The sequence below is a fragment of the Notolabrus celidotus genome, chromosome 9 (genome assembly GCF_009762535.1).
Source record: "Notolabrus celidotus isolate fNotCel1 chromosome 9, fNotCel1.pri, whole genome shotgun sequence".
Taxonomy (NCBI): Eukaryota; Metazoa; Chordata; class Actinopteri; order Labriformes; family Labridae; genus Notolabrus; species Notolabrus celidotus.
The window spans coordinates 9,943,500-9,965,513 of NC_048280.1; the positions used below are offsets into that span (position 1 = coordinate 9,943,500).

Here is a 22,014-nt window from a genome sequence, read left to right on the forward strand (position 1 = left end):
TGTCTGTTTGTTTGTTTTGGTTTTTATTCTGTATGTTCCTTGTTAATCTGTGTTTGTATGTAACTGCAGAAATTACAATAAACATTTGATCACACAAAAAAAAAGAAAAATCAGGATGAGAAACATATTTGAATACAAAATGTATCTGAAATACACACAAAAACCCAGCTTGAATGCAAAGATAATGCACTAAAATCACTCCATGTTGAAAAAAACCCACACAAACCGAAACAACACACATCTATATAGTTGCACATGTGTATGAAGCACACATATATGAAATGATCTGTGAGATATCTTTGTGTTTCAAGCTCCCGCTTTGAATTTTTAATCACAATCATTAGCCTGCAAGTCATTCTGCTAATGCTAGCATGCTACACTGCCCAGAGCACATTTAAGCTAGCTTAAGTTTGAAAGGATGTAGCTCCACTCTTCCATCTTGCCTTCACACTGTACACTCTTTTGTCTCTTCATGTATGTTTCAACCGACTCTCATACATCGGGACCTGGAGGACCACAACAGAGAACAGAAAGAAAGACATGAAAGAAGGAGAAGAAGCTCACATTACATCACACAGAGGAAGTGTGACTTCATTCTTTCTTTCTTATTTCTCAAACAGTTGCTTGCTGCTGTATTTATTCTCTGCATGTCTTACGTAGAAACCTGTCAGTTACATAATGTGTTGTGTTACAGAGTGCAGGCAAGTTAGGACAAAGCCTGAGCGAAATACAGTTGCAGGACAGAATCCTAACTGTTCAGGAGACCCACACAGGTCAAGAGTTTACTGCTTTAGGGGTGCAAGAGGAGGAGGGGGAGGAAAGAGAGGAGGAAATGGAGAGAAAGCTATTAAGCATGGCACCACGTGTTTTTTTTAGAGAACAACAAATATCCAGAAGACAACCCATAAATAGATAAGGAAAATAGAGAGGAAGTTGGAGTGGATAAGTGTGGAAAACGCCAAATAGAAGTGACAAACAAAACAACACAAGTGTGTGTCAGAGGAGAGCACATGGGGCGCATTGATTTCAGAGGCTTTGTTGTTCTGAAGGCATGCGCACGGATGGACCCATCAGAGAATTTGAGGCCCTGACCTTTGCCCCCAGACATGAAAAGGGCTCCACAGACTGGTGTTAATTGTATTATGCTTCTGCCATTCTAAATTAATAATTAATAAAATATGGTAAATAAACAAACACAACTTTTCTCTTCTCTTGTAGAGCAGCTTTGTAAAGAGATATTGGTGCAAAAGCATTGCATGATCAATAATATAGAAGGTCTGCACCATATCTGCCCCTGAGTTGTATTGTTCTTAGTAGAGCCAGACCTAAAACAAACAAACAAACAAACAAACAGAAAGGAATAAAGGAATAATTAAGGCCCATGATTGTGCTCGGGATCTGTAAATTGCTCCAGCCTTTTGGGGAAACAAACATTTTTAAAAAACAAAAACATTTTTGCAGACAGGTTAGTGTTTAGCAAAGCTACTGAACTTTGAACCGCCATCAAGATGAGCACTTGCACACACCCCTACATTGCCCTCTAGTGTTCACTTTGCAGCAGTTTCTATTCTTCACAAACAAAGTACTTTGTGTGCTGGACTGTGTGTTTCAGGTGAGATGTCCAAATTAAGATTTTAAGAAAAGCGACCTAGGAGATGGAAATTGGGAAAGTTTTTGAACTAAGGCTGAACCACTTCAAGTTAATCGCAAAAAAATATGTAACCCTATTATTAAATTTGCCATCCAATTTAATGTACCAGGTAGTAGCGTTTTTTCTGCAAAAACACACAGCAGAGAAGAAGAAGAAGAAGAAGAAGTAGAAGAAGAAGAAGAAGAAGAAGAAGAAGAAGAAGAAGAAGAAGATAAAGAGCAAGAGCAAGGGCAAGGGCAAGGGCAAGAGCAAAAGAACACAAACAATATTGCTCCAACAGTGAGCATGAATGACCTCTGATCATGGACCGTGGACAGTTTACAGCAGCAGACAACAAACTAAAGTATTCCTTTGATGAGTTATTATTGGTTTCTCCTGTGGAAAGTGGCAATAACCTCACACTGTCTGCCCTGGGCTTAATCATCTTTGTTCTCGAGGACTTGCAGGAAGCCCTCCCCTGTATAACATGATGTTTAGACCCACAGAGCTCAGCTGTCTAACAGAGTTCAGTCTTGTGAATCCAGAACAGCTGCATGTGTCATTTCTGTACCCTAAAACGAGCACAGCAAGAATGACACCCTCAGATATAAGCTCATGTATGTAGACATTCAACCTCACACATGTGTACTGCTTTGCGCTGAGTAGGTAATAGTGAAAATATTTGTAAGAGGAGAGGACTTTTCTCTGCAGAGGCTGGCTGAAGACGCTATATCCAGCCGCCTGGAAACAGAGAGAAATGACATGGCCTCGAACTTTTGACATATATAGGATTTCAAATCATGTGCAAATGTTTGGAACACACGTTTGGACTGCGTGTGGCTGTATGTCAGCCTGAACATGTACGACTACACTACTAGGCTACTATGTATTTGTATATCTATGTACCCTGGCTTTAAATGAGTTAAATTGAATAAAAATGTTCACACCATTTCATTGGCAGTAATGACGTCTTTACAAACAACAGTCAGTTGGTACAGACACATTTGTTGTTGTTGTTTTTTACTCAAAAATATCTTTATTAGTTTTTATACAGCTTAATACAGTACAGTGAGCTTTTGGAAAGAGGGGAACATGTAGAAAAGGAAAACAGTACCCCCCTCCCTCGTTCCCTCAAATCCCAGTCTACTGCCGGATATTCATGTCACTGTGCTTAAATATCATCTTCTGGAATTAATGGACAAATAAGAGCTGGAATTCGGGTATCATAACGACTGAAATAAAGAGAATGACATAGAAAAACAAAAAATAAAAAAGGAAGTAGCCTACTGTGCGTTGGGAAAGATACAGAAGTAGATGAGTAACGGAAAAGTGAAAAAGTATGAAAGAAAGACAATAGGGATTCAAATTGTATGATTATAATATATCACAGATGTATATTCAAAAAGAAAAAAGACTAGAAGAGAAGAGTGCTAGTTTAAAATGATGGGAACATTTGTTGTTTTTAGTGTTGTTAATTAGTTTATTCACTCTCCAAATTTTATTTGTTGGGCCTTTTCTACTAACTTTTAATACAGTAGTTAACATCAACAGCTTGTAAATTGAGGGTGTGCCCAACCAAACACCGCAATAAAGGTCATTGCTTGAAGTAGCACATTGCTATCATGTGCAAACGTCAAACTTTTGGTCAAAGAGTGGACTCTGGATTCAGAAAAAGTAAAAAAAAATAATAATCTGAGTGGATGGTACATGACTGACCGTTTTTCCCGCTGTGATTGTCTCAAGTCCTCTGCAGCCCTTAAAGACCTTGACCATCTTTGGGGGCGCTAGACTATCCTGAATTTACTTTGAATATGCTGAATGAGACACGTGTGGTATCAATGGAGAGCTGAGAATGTCAGCTGTAAAGGCTTTTTAAAGGTTGTTGATAGGACTAGTGGTTCAAAAGTTATCGAACATTTAAGAACAAGTAGCCGCCGCCGGCTGTCCAGGTCTTTGAGGGTTAAAGGACAAGTGTGTAAAGATAATGTATATATTTTACAGTGCACTGAAATTCAAAAAGCAGTTACAGATTATGTCTGATATCCAAATACTAAACCAGAAGTTTCAGTCTGAGATGAGACTCACAGGAAAATCCAGAGACACTTTGCTATGTAAAGTTCTCCAGCAAAAGCACCAACCATCATTCAAATTCAGTCCAACAAAACAGACTGACGCTATTCCACTCCTTATCACTTCAGCAGGCTCCAAAGAAAGGTCTGAATAATAAAATACAACAAAGAGTTTTGTCACAGTGCTGTATTTATTGTCACATACATCATATGCACAAAATGTATCTTTATCATAATTTATTTGTTTACAAAAATATGGTATAAAATTAAATATATAGAGAAGTAAACATGTCTTGTTTTAAGTCTATACTAATTTAGACTTGCAGAGCTTTGGGTTATATTGTACTCCAGAATTGTTTAATTTGTGTAGACCAGCTACTTTATCACGTCTGAGATATTTGCTCTTATCATGAAACAATTAGTGTGATATTTGTTCATATAGGCTAAACATTTCATTTGCATTATCATAATTATTTAATCAACAATTTAAACTGAAGTAGCTCTAACAGTGTTTCAATACTTCCTCGACAGTGTTTCATATGTTCCAGTCATTTGGAAATGTCTAAAGATATACAGCACACTTCAAAAAGTGTTATTAGCCTGCAAGTAAACATTTTGGGAATCCACAATTAAACAGTGAGTTCGCCCAGACTTACTAAAACTAGTGGAGAGATGACAGAAATAATAACAGAACATAAACAGAAAATCACAGTTTGACTACCTGAGAACACGGGTTTCCTTCAAGTCCTTCTGACAGTTATTCCTAAGTGATTTTAAGGCATTAAAAATATGTCATTAAGTCACTGACAGAATCACTACCCTGAGGAACTGCTTTTTACATTTACTATGCACACATATACTGTATATTGCTTTTTACACAAAAAGGTTATCTAAACACAGCACCGTAAGAGCACATAGCTTATAGGGCCTTTAAAAATCTGTAAACCTTTAATTTTAACGAAAGAGAACTTTAAGATGTTTTAAATCAGGATTGATATTTAGTGGGTGATCCATGGTGGAGGATTGTGTTAATGCTTGGCAAATATGTTTATCCTATCCTATGTTTATTAAAGATAAACTGAGCCAAATATTAAAGTGACTCATACACTGAGAAATGGCTATTTCAATTGGTATTATTCTGACAATGTGAACATGCATGACATTGGTAGAATGGTCTTTTCTTAAACTCAAAGCCACAACAGATGGTTTTACTTCTGTATACTTTACACTTGAGTCATACTTGCACCTAATGTTAAACCATACTGTATAAAGACTTCCACCTTTCTAGTGGCCAGCAGGGGGGGAGTCTACCCTCCTGTTTTGTTGTGGGTCAAATTGACCCATTTAAAGTTAAAAAAAAAAAAAGAAAATGGTTAAAAGTATTATTTCCCATTTCTAATGTCCCAGTGGATGAAAGGCTAGAGGCATTCAGAGGTTCCTTCCATCTTAGGTAATATATGCCTTCCAAACCAGCTAAATGCAGCATTAAAACCTGGGCAGCATGTGACAGAAGAGGTGTCTCTTGGTAATTTATCAACATCACTTCATAACAAACCAAAAATTCAAAATGTAAAATAAAATAAACAAAAATCTATGTCATGTAAAACTATTGTATTTATATTAAGGTCTTTCAAATGTACATTCAAAAAAAGTTTTAACATGAATTTCATAAAAAACTAGTGAGTTATCCTCATCCAACCATGATCTTTGAGAATTATAGAACACCATTGCACTAAATATTGATTTAAATGGTTAGTAATGGAGTTAATAATGAGATTTAAATAATGTTTACTCTGATTTTTTTTGGTTCTGACACTTTTGGATCATTAAATATTCCCCGGGGCAAGTTGACTGAGGAACATTATTGCTGTCCCTGAGAAACGAACATAACAGGAGGGTTAAGCAACTCCTCTCTTAATTCATCAACTAAATAGGGGATTCTTTGTGTCTTTTCAAGTATTTTTCAATATAAACTGATGTTCATACAGACGATTACGGTCCTTTAGGCGTAAAATAGACAATTAAACAGGGTATGCTTTAAAGTGGTGGGGCCTAGCTTGCGATTGATCAATCTTTAGCACAGCAAAAAGGCAAAAAAAGACGTGTTGAAAGTCCAGTCTCAAAAGTTTGAGTACATTTTTTGAGCCTGTTTGCAGCCGAGTAATATTGCTGATTGATTCCTAAAACAAAGCTAAAGCTAGCATTAGCTGGTATAGTTGCGTTTGCTGACATTTAGCTTGTCTGAATGAGTCAAACAAATGAGCCAACCACCAAAAAAACTCCAAGAAGAAGAAGACAATTACATTCGAAAATGTTAAACCAGAGACTTCCAAATAGTCCAACAACATCAGAGTGGCTAGGAGTTTGTTTCACAGTGTTATGCTGATGCAGACTGGACTGCAGACCTAAGTTCTCAGAGGGTGGCCACATTGTCCCCATTTTAACAATCATCATGAATGGAAAAATCTATTTTAGGTCTTAAGTGTTTTATTGGCAGGGAGAATGTGCTGTATATTTATGGAGATGTAGCTTTTAACATGGTGCCACCTCTACAGCTACTTGTCTCTCATTGCCATCATCACATTTATTGCCACAATAAAAAAAAAACAAGGTTAGAAATAAAAAAATCTTAATATTATAAAGTGCCAGCTCACAGGAGTCCATGCAGCAGTTCAATGATCAAGACTGTCCATAACCTCAACACAAGCACATTGTGATGGTCCTGGCTTATTGTTGTGGCTGTGTATGTGGTTGATCCATGTGAGGAGGAGGTGTGCTGGGATACACAGGTGTGTTTTGTTCTGTGTAAGCAGGGGGATGATCATCAGGCTTGAATCCCAACTGGAAAACACAGAAAATAAGTTCGAATTTAAAAAGATGAGAAGACATGTTGAGGTGGATTTAACTGCATAAAAAAATGCAGTTAAGTTTAAAATGCATCCAAGTCTAATTTTATCTTTCAGCAAGTGCTTTTGTTTTTACCTCATTATATGATGGTGGCGGCCCACAGTATACAGATGTGCTGTATCGTGGTGGCCTTTGGCCCTCCTGGCTGTATCGAGGTTGCCGTTGGTGGTCTTCTCCATCCTGCGACAGGTTTCCAGGAAAAGGGATGAAGTATATGGAATGAGGGCGCCCGTCCTGCTCAGCACGTCTCCTCGCCTCCATCTCAATCTGCTCCTCTCTTATGCGACTGCATGCCCTGCAGAAGGTGGTGCAGAACAGGATGGAGAGACCAAAGCCTAGGATGCCCAGGAAGATCCTTGGAGAAGAAGAGGAGCATGAGAAAGATGGAGATAGGTGCAAAACAAAGGAAGATGGGGAGATGAGATGAGGATGATAGAAAACAAATGAGGCAATGAAGGGATGTAAAGCTGTATGATTAGAAGCGAGAGGGAATTTAAGGGAGACGAATCGGTGTAAAGACTTTTCCTTCAAATTGAAAAAGAGAAACTTTAAGAAAGACTATTTAAAGAAATGGAGTTTGACAAGAACCAGTGGACTCTCTCCATTTGCTTTAAAACCACACTGATGATGGCGTAGTCATGCCTTCTGAGTTTTAAATATTTGTATTTGCTGTGTAAGAGATACTGGAGATTTTGGGTTCTCCTACATATTTAAAAGACATATTGGATTCAAGCTGTAAATGACACGGGGTTACATATTTTTATGGCAAGTGCCTCGAAAAGTCATTCAGTGTAGATGGCTGTTCCAGTGTCCACCTCAGGAGAGCGGACATCTTTTCTTTTTGGGTTTTGGGATCTTAGAGAACTAAGCTTCAAATTACTGTACAATATTTATTATTCTAATACTAATTTGTGAGTGGTTCCCACAGTATTTTTTTCAAGGTGCAACCTGTCCTAAATTTAAAATGAACTTAACTGAATTTCTGTGCAGGAGTTTACATGTATGCTTGTTCATATGGGGTTAATAGTGTTATGGATTGATCTGGTATGTTCAAGGACATTTTTCTTTTACTTTTTCGGAATACTGCCACCCTGTCATTCAGATTCTCTTTTAGGGGAAACATACCAATAGATTTAGACTGCTCTGGAGACTGACTAACCCCAAACATTAATAACACAAAGAAGGATTATCTGCTGAAATGCCTCTTTGTCTCATTTTTAAAAATTTTTTAAAGAATATTTTTATTGCACAATATAATTGTATACAGTTCACATTGACAAATAGAAACAATCGTATTTGTCCATATTCTTATAATAACATAACAGCGGCCTAAAAGAACATATAATCATAGTAATAATAATTGATATTATTTAGCGGATTTTGTACATAATAATGGGCAGCAAAAAAAAAGACGTAAAATCAAGACTCATGTTAGAGGGTAAAAATAAATATAAAGAAAATTCAAGTTATTAAATGACACAGTAAAACAGGTAGAACACACATCCATAAGTGTTACAGGGTTACTCTTAATCTCTCATCCCACACCGACATTCTCCCCCAGACCCCTCAAATGTCTCAGCATTGGTCCCTATGCCTTATCAAATACTCTCATCCTTCCTGCAATCTTGAATCACCTCTTTGTCTCTTAATAAGAAAAGTAAAAAGTATATTATATTTCTAAGAGCCAGTGTAACATATCAAACAGCAATTGTGCAAGCTTAGCTTATGGAACCACTCAACAGCTTTTTTTAACTAGGTCTCAGATTCACTGTTATCTCTACAGATCTGTTGACCTTCTTCGTGGTCCGTTCTACTGAACCAGCCTCGACAAGTTTTCAGTAAGGCACAGAGGTCCAGTGATTTTTCTAACTTCCTTTTTGTTTAAAAAAAGATCTTAAAAGAATGTTCTTGTTGACTTTTTATGATAACTTAGATATGCTTTTATTTTGTGACAGGTCTTTCCAGATTCTTCATTTCAATATTAGTGGGGTTCTTTTTACAAGCCTTATTTTGTCACACCTGAGCAAGTAGACATCTTTTTTGTATATATTTGTTATTTATTTCTGTTTTGAAAAGTTCGAAAGAAAAGAAAGAGATGTACTTCCAGAAGCAAACTATTACTTTTCCAATCATATAAATCACACTCAGTACATACACTGTGGATGTCAACAATTCAAATGGACTGAGTAATTAACAAAATTACATACAAATGAAAAGAAAAGTTTCTTACTCTAATATGGGAATGTAAAAATCCATCCTCAAAGCGATGGGAAGAAACTCTTGATGCACCGAAATGAGAGCGGAGTCGTGTACACAGCACAGACCTTGAGGGGAAAGCAGGAATAATGTTGAATTAAACTTTTATTATTATCCTAAAGAACATTTAACCTCTCTGTAGCTGCTTAAATCTATAGGATTTAAATATAATTGTCTTGGAGGAATACTTTAGGATGGGCACATGTTGTTCCTCTCTATAACTTTCTCTTCACCTGCATCAACAGGGAAATAAACTTTGAACCGAGGACCCATAAATCTTTGGTCTAAGACACCAGGATTATTTTATTGCCCATCGCTACATGTAGGCGGTAACATAATGGAGTCACAAAAGCACTCCTTACGCAGGTAAACGACTCATCTAGAAACATCATATGATTTTATAGGTCTCTAATATTGCACTGCACCGGTTGCTTATATATTATGCAATGATTTGATGACCACATTTTTCCACTCTCCCTGAACACTTATCAGGTAGTCATTAGTAATATTGAAGTGATAGTGTGTAAGAAGGTCAGAGGTAGTGATATCATGAACACTGATAGAGATGGAAAATACTTCTACTTCTTAAGCCACAAAAAGGATCTAAAGCTGCGTGAAAACATACATTTACATTTAGGTTCATGCAAGTCACTGTATGGGAGATCATTTCCACAGGACAGCAGCAAAAATATTAGTATCACAGCACATTGAATCATGAGTCAACAACATGCTCATAAAGATTTAATACAAGGGTCAAACAGCTTCTGATGGAGACATCTCCTATCGTAGGTTTTCCTCAGGTACATAACCAACAGTGCAACCAAATCACTGCTAACACACTGTAGCTCTCACTGTGGAACATTTACCCATCTCTGATCTCAGACTTCATGAAAATTATTAGAATATTTATAACATCAGCTATGAAAGGGAACATATTTTACAATTTTTTAAAGGCTCAATAGGTTGTTACACATATGCGAACAAAATCGAAGTGAGCAAAAATCACATGAGAGGTGAGGTCAAAATTCACAACACATGATCAATAAGCAAATTGGAACAGGAGCTGAGTGTGTAAATACAGACTAAAAAAACAAACAGCTACTGATTTCCTCATCTAACTTACTTCATAGTGAGGTAAAACTGTAAAATAGAGGCAAAAATTTACATAAATCAATCAAAGATTTGTCTTACCTTCAGTTGAAACGTCTCTTCTCAGGTGTTGGTGTCAGGGAAAGTCACAGGAGCAGAGTTCAGTTTCTATTGTGGGTGAGCTGATGAGGGCGAGGTTTATGTGTGTTTTCTGTGTGTGTTCCTGTGTGGCCAACACTGCCCAGCAAAGCAAGAACATCAACCGTCAGAAATTAAATTCCCTTTCTTTTATGAGCAGTGTTTGTAAGTTTGTATAAATCTTAAACACAAAATATAGTCTGTGTGATTATACTGTCATGCATTTGTAGTTGTATGTGTGTGTGTGTTTAATCAGCTTGACTGTGGTGTGTTTTATTAGCATGTGCTAAAGGTCCATCAAGGGGATTTATGGCAGCATTATAAAACTTAAAGTAACAGCTACCTCACTTCAAAAGGCCTTGGCTGGGAGGTAAATGAAGCAACTTCGGAAAAAAAGAGCGGTGAAATCAACTTTTACATTCTTTGAAAACAAAACTATGGCAACAACATCCTATAGAGAGAAAAAAGAAAGTGAAGAGCCACCTATTTTGAGATCCCTCAGTGTTTACATGAGCACACAGTTGATATTGCTGTTTTAGAGTCTAAGCCAGGGGTTCCCAAACTTTTCAGCCCGTGACCCCCAAAATATAGGTGCCAAAGACTCGCGACCCCCACTGTCCCTCAAAGTGATTTATTGTGGCTTCATTTAGCTGGTCTACAGAAAATTTGCCTACCCATATGAGCATCTGGCTGTGTTTCATGTGGCGTTATCAATTAACCTACTGCTACTGATGCTTTTGATAATTAACTGTAAACTAACCCTAAACTTAGGAGTCATCTGTCAACAAAGAAAGGCAGAAAACTCATTACATGTTCTATCTTCAAGGTTTTATTTCAAGGTTAGCTTCTAGTTTTGTCGATATTTTTTTACTATAAAGGGTAAAAAGTACTATTTTTAGATGACTTTTATCATTTAATTTTTTTTTGCATTTTTTAAAGTATTTCTTTGTTCAACACAAGTTAACAAATTATATATAAGTGATACAAAACCAACAAAGAGAAGAAAAAATAAGTAAATACAAAAAATACAAAAATAATAATAATAAACAAACAAGAACTATCAACAGTACAAAAAAGGGAGATAAACATATGACAACAAGGTAAATAAAAATAAATAATAAACATAAACACATGGAGAGTGCTCATGTCAGGTACTGGAAGGGACAAGACATTTAACAGGGTTCAAAGCATGAATCTGGAGTTTTCTTTGACTACAGTGGAGTTTCCTGCTCCTTAAATTTAATTAGCAACTTGATACCGCATTATAAATCATGCTAATGGTCTCTATATTTGATTAAAATGATATGGCTATATTTAGATATTGTTCTTCCAGAAAGTCAGGCTAGAATGAGTGCCTATCAATGCCACAAGTAACATACACATCTTTTTCAAGCAGGAATTCTGTCACAAATGTGTAATCTTTAAACCCGAGCTAAGATAACCTCTGATGACATCACCGGAGGTTATGACACGCTTGACAAATCCCCCCAGAGCACCAGGGGTTATTTTGCAATATTTGTCACAGGACGGATCGAACTCCCTTGACATCTTTCAATGTGTTAAAAAAAGGGTATTAGCTTACATTTGCCTATATACTGTGAAAGCCTTTGTGTGCGTGTATATGTGTGTGTTTGTGATGCAGAATGGAAACAAGTGGGTGGATTGAATTACCTCACAAACCTGGAAAGGTAATCTTTACCACTTGCACAGTATATAACCTGCCGATCATACAGTAGAGGAGGAAAGGTTCATAGGTTGCAATAACATGCTGTACCTGTCGAGTCTTAAAGGCAAAGATTACCAACACATAATGAGAAATAAACATGGAGATTTAGTCAAAATGACTTAATTGGTACAAGTTTTTATTCAATCAATATATATTCTTCTTACAAAACATGCTGGGCTGTAAAATCTCTTCTAAAATACAGAAGAGAGATTTTACAGAAGCACAAAAACAAGACCAATGGAAGAATTTAAAGGAACAACACATTTCATATAGTGCACTTGATTTCGTCATCTAAGAGAGAATTCTGATAGAATTACAAAAAATGCTACCAAGAAGGACCAGTGTTCTCAGAAATGATATCTGTCGTTATAACAGAAAACCGTGCTCAACAGGATTCAGTGTGATGTAGCTGTTTTAGGAAGTACCAGGTTTGCACTATTTTCTCCAAGGGCAGAAGAGATCTTTCGATTTGCTTACTCTGGAGACATTTTTCATACCTTTTTTTGTTTTTTTCAGTTGGTAAGAAGGAGTGGTCTGGTGCAGAAATACTTAAGAAAACTTAATAAGATGTGCTGTACATTTTTTGTACATGCAAACATTTTGTATTTGCACAAATCTGCACATAATTCGTGTTGTTGCTTCCTGCAGTGATAATGCAGCACGACTGAAAATACCATTTACCAAAACAGACAGAAGACACTGCACTCATATTTTTACATCTTCAGGTAAAAAAAAAAAAAAAAAAAAAAAAAAGCAATCACACATCCAAACAAACAATACAAACACATAGACATCTCTGAGCACATCCTTAGGTGCCATGATTATCACAGAGATCTTTCTTTAGAACTACACACCACAAAAACTTTTAGGGGAACAATCCTTGACCATGAGGATGTTCTTTTAGGAAATGTGCAGCTACTTCCATCCCATCACACATGAGAATCTCTGCATGACAGATTTGAAATTCACAGATGTGGTGCTGGCACATTGTTTTGCACCTCACAGGTAAAGTCCTAAGTCGGATCAGTTAGGTTTGACTGATTAAATTTTTGTTTGTGTGTTTGTTAATCTTTCAGGACAAACACAGGGGGATGCTGGTGTTCAAATTTTTAACGTACATGGATTTTTCTACTCAGGTAAAAAGTCATAGATTTGCAAATTCAAGTCTGACTTCAAACTTCAAGTCCTGAGACTCGCTTCCACATCTCTTGTGGTTAGTGCCTTTACCAACACATTTGTCAGATTTAGACGATTCTTTTTCCCACGTAGCTACAAATCCTCATGAGCAGCTTGGTGCCTGCGTTTGTCCAGCCAGGCCTGCAGCAGAGGGAGGTTTGTGTCCATCCAGCGAATGTTATCCTCAATGGTCTCATAGGCCTGCCGGATACACCTCATCTCTGAGCCCGTCTCCTCGGTCAAGGAGCCAAAGAAGCTTCTCACCTGAGCAGACATTAGTTAGATAGACTGAAACACACATCCCATAATTTATATGACTTCCATAAATTCATGTAGTGCTTAATACACCGGATACAGCACATGAGCTAAAGTACAAGTTAAATTTTCTACCGTTACAAAATAATGACTAAGATTTATATTTGCATGCAGCTCTTTAAAATGGACCTTTGAAAAAAAAAAAACAGCAAAGCTCAACGGACTGATTTACACAATGTTTTGCAAACTGTTAATGTATTGTATCCTTAAGAGTTTGTTTTGTGCATTAAAAACAACCGGAGAGATATCATTTAAAAATAAAAGGGATAAATGAAAGGATTATTAAAGAGACAAACTGTTAAACAGACACACAGCCTTGCTTACCTCTTCTAACATCTCCCTGGTAGAGTACTGGTTGGTCACCCCAGTCACTAAGTATGATACAGTGCTGGAGCCCAGGTCAAATCTGTGGCAACAACACAAACACAGACACAAAACAAATAGTTAAGAATAATTTTAGTAAAAAAAATAAGCATCTGTTGATTGGAGTTGTCATCAAAATGTGTTAGTTAAAAAATTAAGCAATTTTAATGACTCCAGGTATTCCACTGAGCACCATATACAAAGGCCATAATCCTAATGTCCGTCCCATTTCTGACACCTGACATTTGCTGCACGTCATCCCCCCTTCTCTCCTCCCAACCCTGCCCTATCATTCAAGGTATAAATTAGCCCTATATGTTTATTTAAAAAGCATGTGTATGTGTATGGGGATGTGTATGTGTATTATAGCATGTATGGGCTGACTCACTTCTTGATCATGGTGTGCCAGTTGGCTCTCATGAAGTCCCAGGCCAGTTTGTATCCATGAGGGTTCTTGCTAATAGACACAATCACGTCCGGGAGATCCTGAGTCTTCATCACTTCACCTTGTAGGCTCTGCTCCATCATCCTGCAGACAGGAGGAATGAAAAAGGAATGGCAGAGGGATGAGAAACAAGAGGATAATGAAATTGCAGACTAAGAAGGAAATTAAGAATCAGATGAAGAGATCTGGTAGGAGTGGAGAGGGAGTATAAAAAGAAAGGAGAAATTAAATGTACCCACCACTGCAGCTTGTTCTTCAGGGGGCTGAACGCCATGGCCGTCTTCATGCGGCTCTTCACCGACATCTGCAGTGACGTGCGGTACTTCTCAAACATAAAGTCCCACCCGTCTGCTGTCCGAGCTCCCGTCATAAACACAGCCATGGTGATGTCCACAGGGAGGCTAAAACAAGAAAGAAAATACAAGAAAGGGTTCATCTCTGCACACAAATGAAAAGATTAAAGTAAAGTCTGTTGGTTATCTGTTCAGACCCCCGACCTCATGGTGCCGTCAGAGTCCTTCCACTGGTTAAAGAGCTGGGTGGCTTTTTTCACACAGGGAGCGTGGTTCCTGACGCAGGCAAACAGCAGCAGGTAGCTCCTCTGCATTCTCTCAGACACTGATCCAGAGTCAGTCCACTCCTGACGATCAATCAGGCCCCGGAACAGATCCACGATGTAACCCTGAGAAATACATATAGTTTAGATATCAATCAGAGATGATAAGAGTCGTGAAGAGGACATTCTGAAAATAATTCACTGACAAAAAATTAACGACTCAGAAAGTAAGGTGTCATTTCATTTGAAGTATATATTATCCAAAGGTTAGATGTAACTTAACAGTTTTTAGAAATCAGTTAGACTTGTTGTTGATTTAATGTATCGACGAACACACAATTAAAGATGGCATTTTAACATTTATTGGTCAAATATGACAAATGAACCTACACTTTTGAGCTTTATCTGCTTTCCTCTTTTTATTTATATGACTGTTCAATTCATAAATATGTGCATTTAACAATGTGTCTGACCAAACAAGCAACATGAAAACATGACTTTGCAATCTTTCAACTTGAAATGGGCATTCGTTATTAATTGGCAGTCTGAAATGTAGGTAAAAAATTAATCATTTATTATCTATTTATCATTATTTTATTTACAAATCAAATAAGAGTTGAAAATAATTCATAGTTTCAGATAGATCTGGCCTTTAACATTTTATTCTGTTGACCAAACTTTTTTTTTTGAAAATTACAAAATTAAATATGAAAATAAAAATGTGTAAAAAATAAAAGGGAAAAAATAGGAGTGATTGTGATTTTACCTTTTTCAGTATAATTTAATATAATTCGGCTGTATTCTGTTTTAATCCCTGAGAAGATTTCTCTTATGTTTCTAGGAACATGTTTGATGGGGGATGTGTGGATTGCATGCAGGTGTGTCTTAAACCTTTTTAAGGGAAACGATAAATTGATCCATTGTTTTGTCATATTTTGGCTTTCTTCCTGTCTGTGGTGTCCCTCAAACAATCACATGGCTTCACTAACCTTCATCTGGTTCTCCACATCAGCCATGTCTCTCTTCTCCATCAGTTTGTAGAGAGGTACAAGTTCTCCAAAGCCCTGAGTCACGGCCATAATCTTGCTCTCTTTGGACAGGTACAGAGACAGCTCCAGAGCAGTGTCCAGCCTCACTTTACCGATACTGCAACACACGACAGGTTTCAAATCAACAACATGATAACGTTTTTTTTTTGCATTTTGTAAAACATTTAGTTTTAGTTTTATAAATTTGGTGATGTCATATTTTTAAGGGCATTGTGTAATCCTGTTTAAATAAGAACAAATCAGATTTTGTTCCTAAAACTATCATGGGATGCAGGACAGACCTGACCAGCTGGAAGACGTTGTGGATGAGGCTGGCGCGGTCGTTGCTGCTCAGGGCTGTGTGGTTATGTTGCAGCACTCTGATGATGGAGTTCCAGCCCTCGCCTGTGTAGTGGACCATGTAGTATCCGCTCATGTCCACATTGAACTTCACCCAGTCCACCTCCTCCAGCAGGTACAGCACGTCTGTGTGGAGCAGGAGTAAAGACAAGCCTTACAGTGAGGAGATTTGTGGTATTGAATTCATCTGTGTACACGGATAAAGGATGTAAATATAGTTAGCTAAGGATCCGCTTCTTCACTCACCTGTCTTTGTTTTCAGAAGGAAGCGGTGGATGGTGCTCGAAGCACTCGTCATGTAGGTCAAAGGGATCTGCCACAGGAATCTATCAAAACCAAAGGAAAATTGAAACTTAAATTAACATTGTCATGTCTTGCACAGACTTGCACATGCAGATACAGTCGTGACATTTGTACCCTTCGGTGAGGGAGGGGTCGTCCGTCTTCAGGTACCGCTCCTGACTGAGCCTGACCTCCCGACCTCTGACCTCCACAGTGACCAGCGGGAAACCTTCCTGCAGCGTCCAGGTGTCCATGATGGCCCGGACATCCAGCTCATCACCAGAGAACCACTTCTGAACATGCACAAACGCACATCACACATTTAGGAACACAATAAATTACTTTAAATACAAAGAGTTCTCATTCAGAGAGAAATGAGTATGAGTACTCTGGAAATATCCAGCTCAGTCCTGGACCCTGTGGAGGTGGTGGCTGACAGGAGAATTATGGCCAAACTGTTGTATCTGATGGACATTTTTTTTCTATATATATTCTTGTTGAAATCCTTGTACTGTACACCTTCTTGTTTGCTGCTGTAACTCCATGAATTTCCCCGTTGTGGGACGAATAAAGGAGTATCTTATCTTATCTTATCTTGACAATAGATACTGTGTATTTGTGCAGTAATAAAGTATCAGAGATGAAAGATGGTCAATATATACTAGGAACCATAAAAATATAAATGCATAAAATTAACCAAAAACAAGTCAGATTCCCATGTTAGACCTGGTTTCTACAAAGTATGTAAACTTACAGAGGCCGCAGACTGGATTTTGCGCTCGGAGCAGAATTCTCTGTGTTTTGTTCCTCCTTCATCCAGATCATGTGTGTTGCAAATCTGTTGGAGAGGCACCGCACAGAATCACAACAGAGCCGACAGTATCAGACGCATTCAGCACACAATCTTATTGACAACTGTACCACTGATACTTAAGGTTGAAATAAGTAGAAACAACCATATTGGCATTTTTTCTCCACAAATATATATGTTTGTCTAAATCCTAAAAGGGCATACTTGAGAGACGTAAAGTTAAATACTGAGACCAGAACCCTGTTAGAAGGAACATCTTGAATGGCTAAATTGGTACTTCAGCACAACTTTATCACCTTTCAGTTACCATCAGTTACAATCAATCCCTGAGTATATCCTTAGACTCGACTGTGATTGAATTATCTTAAACCCAACCTCAATTTGAGACACTGCAACATCACCATAACCCTCTTAAGCAACACTCACATCAGTCAGGCTCTCCCACAGGTGGCTGTTGACGGTATTTTGGTAGCTGTAGCGCTTCAGGTATCGGATGATGCCGATCTCAAAGGCTGCAGGAGTCAGGAAGTCTCGCAGCATATTCAGAATGCATGCTCCCTAACCAAAGCAAAAAACACAGGTGATGATTTACTTGTATTCATTTATGCAGAGTTGTAATATAAGGAGATTGGAGATTCTAAAATTATTGCTTGCACAGTTCAAATATCCAAGAGCATCAACGCCAAACATTTGGTTCTGTTACAGTAAAATGCTGACCTTGTCATATGACACATCATCAAACATCTCCTGGATCTGTGTGGGGTTCTCCACATGGGTGGAGACTGGATGGGAGGAGCTCAGGGAATCTACCTCCATAGCTTCAAAGCATTTCCCCAAGAAGAAGTCATCCTGGGAGACAGAGTGTTTTTACAGTCACATTTTTACAATCTGAAGGCCAATAAATACCCTCTAAATGTAACCTGGATAGCCAGAGAGAAGATATAGACAGAGTATGAATAAGAAGTCAGTTCCCTGTGCTAAGCTCTCACCACTTGTAGCTCTGGGTAGGTGAGGTCGAGAGAAATAAACTCCATGAACTTGGCAAAACCCTCGTTGAGCCAAAGGTCATTCCACCACTCCATCGTCACCAAGTTACCAAACCACTGCACAGACAGGTGAATATGAAAGAACAGATTCATGTGCAGGAATCTTGGACTTTACAGGTGAATGATAAACTTTGAAACCAACCAAAAATATTGTAATTTCTGTAACAGTTCCAGCTGAGCTACCTGATGTGCAAGCTCATGGGCGATGACTTTTGCGATAGACAGTTTGTCTGAAGCAGAGGACCTGTCAGGGTCAAAGAGAAGACCGGTCTCTCTGTAAGTGGTCAGACCCCAGTTCTCCATCGCTCCAGACTGGAAGTCAGGGATAGCGGCAAGGTCTGCAGAAAACAACAGCAAGTAAATAAATGCACATTTACCTCACCAGCTGGTCCAAAGGATTGTTTTCTCAATAATGTATTTCCACTAACCCTGTTTGGGAAGAGGGTAAGGAATATCAAAATAGTCATCATAGAAGTCCAACAACTTGACGGCAGCACTCAGAGCAAAGGCTGTCTGGTCGATCTTCTCAGGTACGGCGTAGATTGAAATCTGGACATCACAAGAAAGAACACAATAAAGATTAGAGCAACAATTATCACTCACTGAGCAGCTTCAGGTAAGGAAACTAAATGATGGCACAGCCAGCGCCCTGTTTTCACCCTCCTCACCTTGACACCGTGCTGGGTGGTCTTGCTGACGGACAGAAAGTCAGACACAATGTAGGCCACCAGGTAAGTACTCATTTTGACAGTGGTGTCAAAGTGATCCTCAAGCAAACCGCCCGGCAACTCCACTGTCTTCACCTAAGAGACCAAAGTGTGCAGGAATATGGGGAAAGAAAGGAACCGTCAATCACAATGTCGCTCTTCAGAGTAGTGAACTATATTACTGAAATTTCAGACAAGATGAAGGAAAAAATTGTATGTGCAATAATGCCTCAGTTGTACTTCAGTTAAACTGATAATGACTTCACAAGTACCACTGGCATGTTGGATATGGCGATGTGGCGGGGCTCCCGTATGATCTGTATGGTGAAGTTGGCTTTGAAGGCAGGCTCATCGAAACACGGGAAGGCTCCACGAGCAAAGGTGGCTTCAAACTGCGTTGAAGCCATTACCCTAAATGTGCAAGTTAAACAAAATATATATTAAGTACAGAACATACTGTGGGTAGACTAATAGGATGATTAACCCTCCTGTTATGTTCCAGGTCAGGTTGACCCATTTCAAAGTAAAAAAAAAAAAAATATATATATATATATATTAAAAGTATTTTTTTCGGTTTGAAACTTCTTCTGCTTGGCTTAATTATCGTAATCAACATATTTAAAAAAATTGTTCATTTACCATATTTGCAACCCCCCTGCATGTTTAGAAGAAGAACGTACTTTATTAATCCCCAGGGGGAAATTCAGTTTTTTTACCCGTGTTATTTTTCGGTCATGCTACACACACAGTTTTTGGTATATACATACAATGCACACACAGGCAGTGGACATGCTTAGGGAGAGATGTCAGACTAAGGATGCTGCCATCAACCAGCGCATCCCAAGCAGTTGGGGATTCGGTGCCTTGCTCAAGGGCACCTCAGCAGTGCCCAGGCAAGTGAGCCAGCACCTCTCAAGCCACCAGTCCACTTGTCAAGCTTCGTCCATACTGGGACTCGAGCCGGCGACCCTTCGGTGGACTGCGCTACAGCCGCCCCATTTATATCACATACATGCTGTTTGGGGGTCAATTTGACCCGGCAGTCAAATATTGATTTAAGAGGTTAGTAATGGAGTTAATAATGCAATTAAAAAAAATGTTAATTGGGATTTTTTGGGGTTCTGACACTTTTGGACATTTAAATATGCCCCAGGTCAAATTGACCCAGGAACATTATTTTGGTTCCTGAGAAACGAATTCAATAAAAATAAATACAATAAGTAAAATAAAATAAACAAATATCTAAGTAATGTAAAACTACTTTATTTATATTTAGGTCTTTCCAATGTACATTAAAAAAAAAGGTTTAATATGAATTTTTATAAAAAACAAGTGAGTTATATCCTCATTGAACCATGATCTTTGAGGATTAAAGAACACCACGGCACTAAATATTGTACATAATATATTTAAAAGGTTAGTAATGGAGTTAATAATGAGATTTAAAAAAAATGTTAATTGGGATTTTTTGGGGTTCTGACACTTTTGAATAATTAAATATGCCCCGGTCAAATTGACCCAGGACACATTATTGCTGTTCCTGAGAAACAAACATAACAGGAGGGTTAAAGAAGTTTTATGCAGCATTAAAACATTTTCTTGATGTCCTTACCGGACCTCCCCACTGCTTGTGCGGTAGCTGCTTTTGTAGAAACCATGGAAGCTGTCAGATAGGTTGGCAGCGAACTCCAGCTGAACTTCATACTTCCTCCCTTTGGTCAGCACCGAGTCTGACTGCAGTGCGAGCTCATGGAAACGAGGATACTCCAACACCTGGAGAGGCCTTACACCTTCAGGTGCAAGCAGCAGCACGTTGGATATCTGCATCTGCTTTGAATGGAGTATGATGGTGCTGGTGTCTTCATGTACGTCCAGCTGGATGCGAACAACGCCAGTGAAGTCGAGGGTGGTGAGGTTAGGGTGGAGGGTGAGGTCATAGTGGATGGGGGAGACGGTTTTGGGGAGCCTCATGCGGTCCCAGGGGAAAGGCTGACCATTGGTGGCCACGGGGGCATCCTGGGCTTGGTTTTGACTTGGAAGCTGTGCTCCTGATGAGGGAGAGAAGGGAAGGAGTAGGAGGAGCAGCAGAGGAGCTGGGTACATGGTGACAAGGGACGTAGCAGATCCTCTCACCTGGAAAACAAGGATCATACAAACACTATTAAGTACAAAAATACTGCGTCATATGTCTTAGGTGTGAGTGCGACTTTTTCACTAATGTGGTTATTCTGATAGCTGTCAAACAAACACATAGCATGCAGCACAATTACAACGCACTAAGTTGGCGATGAAGCTGAAGTGCAACACTTTCGATTTCATACATTCATTTATGGTCATTCAGCGTTCATGAGGAATACTCTTATATCACCAAAACTCAGGCATTTTTTATGATACGACTTAAGCTTTTTCAACATTCCTACATAACAAATAGAACTAGGACATGTCAAACTCACCTGGACGTCTTCCGCACACAGTTTTAACCATACACGAAAAAGACCAAAGTGAAAGCGAAACAGAGGATGCAATCATGCAAAGAGTTGCATGCTGGGAGATAACCCAGGAAACGTCAACTGAATTGTACATAAGTCAAATAAATTCAGTGTATTCATACTTACAGATGTGGTTACCTGACTGTAAATGCATCATTGAATGCCTTTGAAATTTCAGGACGTGTTTTCATGATTGTAGCTTCCACAGGCAGTCGGAAATACTTGAACTAATATTTAATTTTTACTGAATACAAACCCACGGCCAGCATGTTTTCAATAACTGTATCACTCAGCTGTGGTGACACATGTATGAAAGCAAGAAAGCTAATGTTTGTAAGGGAGGAAACACTACTGCAGGAAGGAAACAGGAAGTTCCGTGTTGTTGTGGACTGCAGTTATATATTGTGACCACTAGATGGCGCCATCGCTATAACAAACATTGTTAAATGTTTTTCAGGTTTTCTTTGGGCTCAGAGCTCTAAGAATAGAATAGAATAGAATAGAATAGCCTTTATTTGTCATTGTCATGTGTACAATGAAATTAGAAGCGCTGCTCCTGAAGGCGCATGTGATAAATACAAATAAAATAGAAACAAGTAGAAAATATGCATAAAAGACAAT

The 22,014-nt window shown here is 38.5% G+C and overlaps 2 protein-coding genes across 3 annotated transcripts; both read right to left on the minus strand.

Annotated features, from left to right (window-relative positions):
- Positions 1-6,189: 6,189 nt before the first annotated feature.
- si:dkey-283b1.6 lies at positions 6,190-8,881 on the minus strand. The gene is made up of 3 exons (XM_034692972.1): positions 8,837-8,881; positions 6,682-6,961; positions 6,190-6,540 (listed from the first exon to the last, which is right to left on the minus strand). The coding sequence occupies exons 1-3, from the start codon at positions 8,860-8,862 to the stop codon at positions 6,427-6,429; spliced, it is 420 nt and encodes a 139-aa protein (XP_034548863.1). The 5' UTR covers positions 8,863-8,881; the 3' UTR covers positions 6,190-6,426.
- Positions 8,882-11,930: 3,049 nt separating this feature from the next.
- On the minus strand, positions 11,931-21,777 carry erap1b (endoplasmic reticulum aminopeptidase 1b). Of its 2 annotated transcripts, none has more exons than XM_034692903.1 (19): positions 21,520-21,777; positions 20,517-21,037; positions 19,177-19,315; positions 18,866-19,000; positions 18,626-18,746; positions 18,381-18,535; positions 18,141-18,254; positions 17,869-18,000; positions 17,578-17,709; positions 17,095-17,178; positions 16,476-16,633; positions 16,305-16,384; positions 16,001-16,184; positions 15,660-15,816; positions 14,612-14,796; positions 14,354-14,515; positions 14,058-14,198; positions 13,631-13,712; positions 11,931-13,255 (listed from the first exon to the last, which is right to left on the minus strand). In XM_034692903.1, exons 2-19 carry the CDS (start codon positions 21,005-21,007, stop codon positions 13,085-13,087), a joined length of 2,823 nt encoding a protein of 940 aa, XP_034548794.1. In that variant the 5' UTR covers positions 21,008-21,037; positions 21,520-21,777; the 3' UTR covers positions 11,931-13,084. The 2 variants fall into 2 exon arrangements, with proteins under 2 accessions (XP_034548794.1, XP_034548795.1); XM_034692904.1 differs by lacking the exon at positions 21,520-21,777 and adding an exon at positions 21,358-21,457.
- Between the last annotated feature and the right edge of the window lie 237 nt (positions 21,778-22,014).

What these genes read in the sequence shown, in the direction of transcription:
- si:dkey-283b1.6 (XM_034692972.1), bottom strand. Translation starts at nt 8,862, where the DNA reads ATGGATTTTTACATTCCCATATTAGA. An exon ending in TTTTACATTCCCATATTAGA is followed by an intron (nt 6,962 to 8,836) that starts GTAAGAAACTTT and finishes TTCTTCTCCAAG; the next exon opens with GATCTTCCTGGGCATCCTAG. An exon ending in CGCCACCATCATATAATGAG is followed by an intron (nt 6,541 to 6,681) that starts GTAAAAACAAAA and finishes TGTGTTTTCCAG; the next exon opens with TTGGGATTCAAGCCTGATGA.
- erap1b (XM_034692903.1), bottom strand. Translation starts at nt 21,007, where the DNA reads ATGTACCCAGCTCCTCTGCTGCTCCTCCTACTCCTTCCCTTCTCTCCC. An exon ending in AACGTCTTCCAGCTGGTCAG is followed by an intron (nt 15,817 to 16,000) that starts GTCTGTCCTGCA and finishes CGTGTGTTGCAG; the next exon opens with TATCGGTAAAGTGAGGCTGG. An exon ending in CTGAAGAACAAGCTGCAGTG is followed by an intron (nt 14,199 to 14,353) that starts GTGGGTACATTT and finishes TCCTGTCTGCAG; the next exon opens with GATGATGGAGCAGAGCCTAC.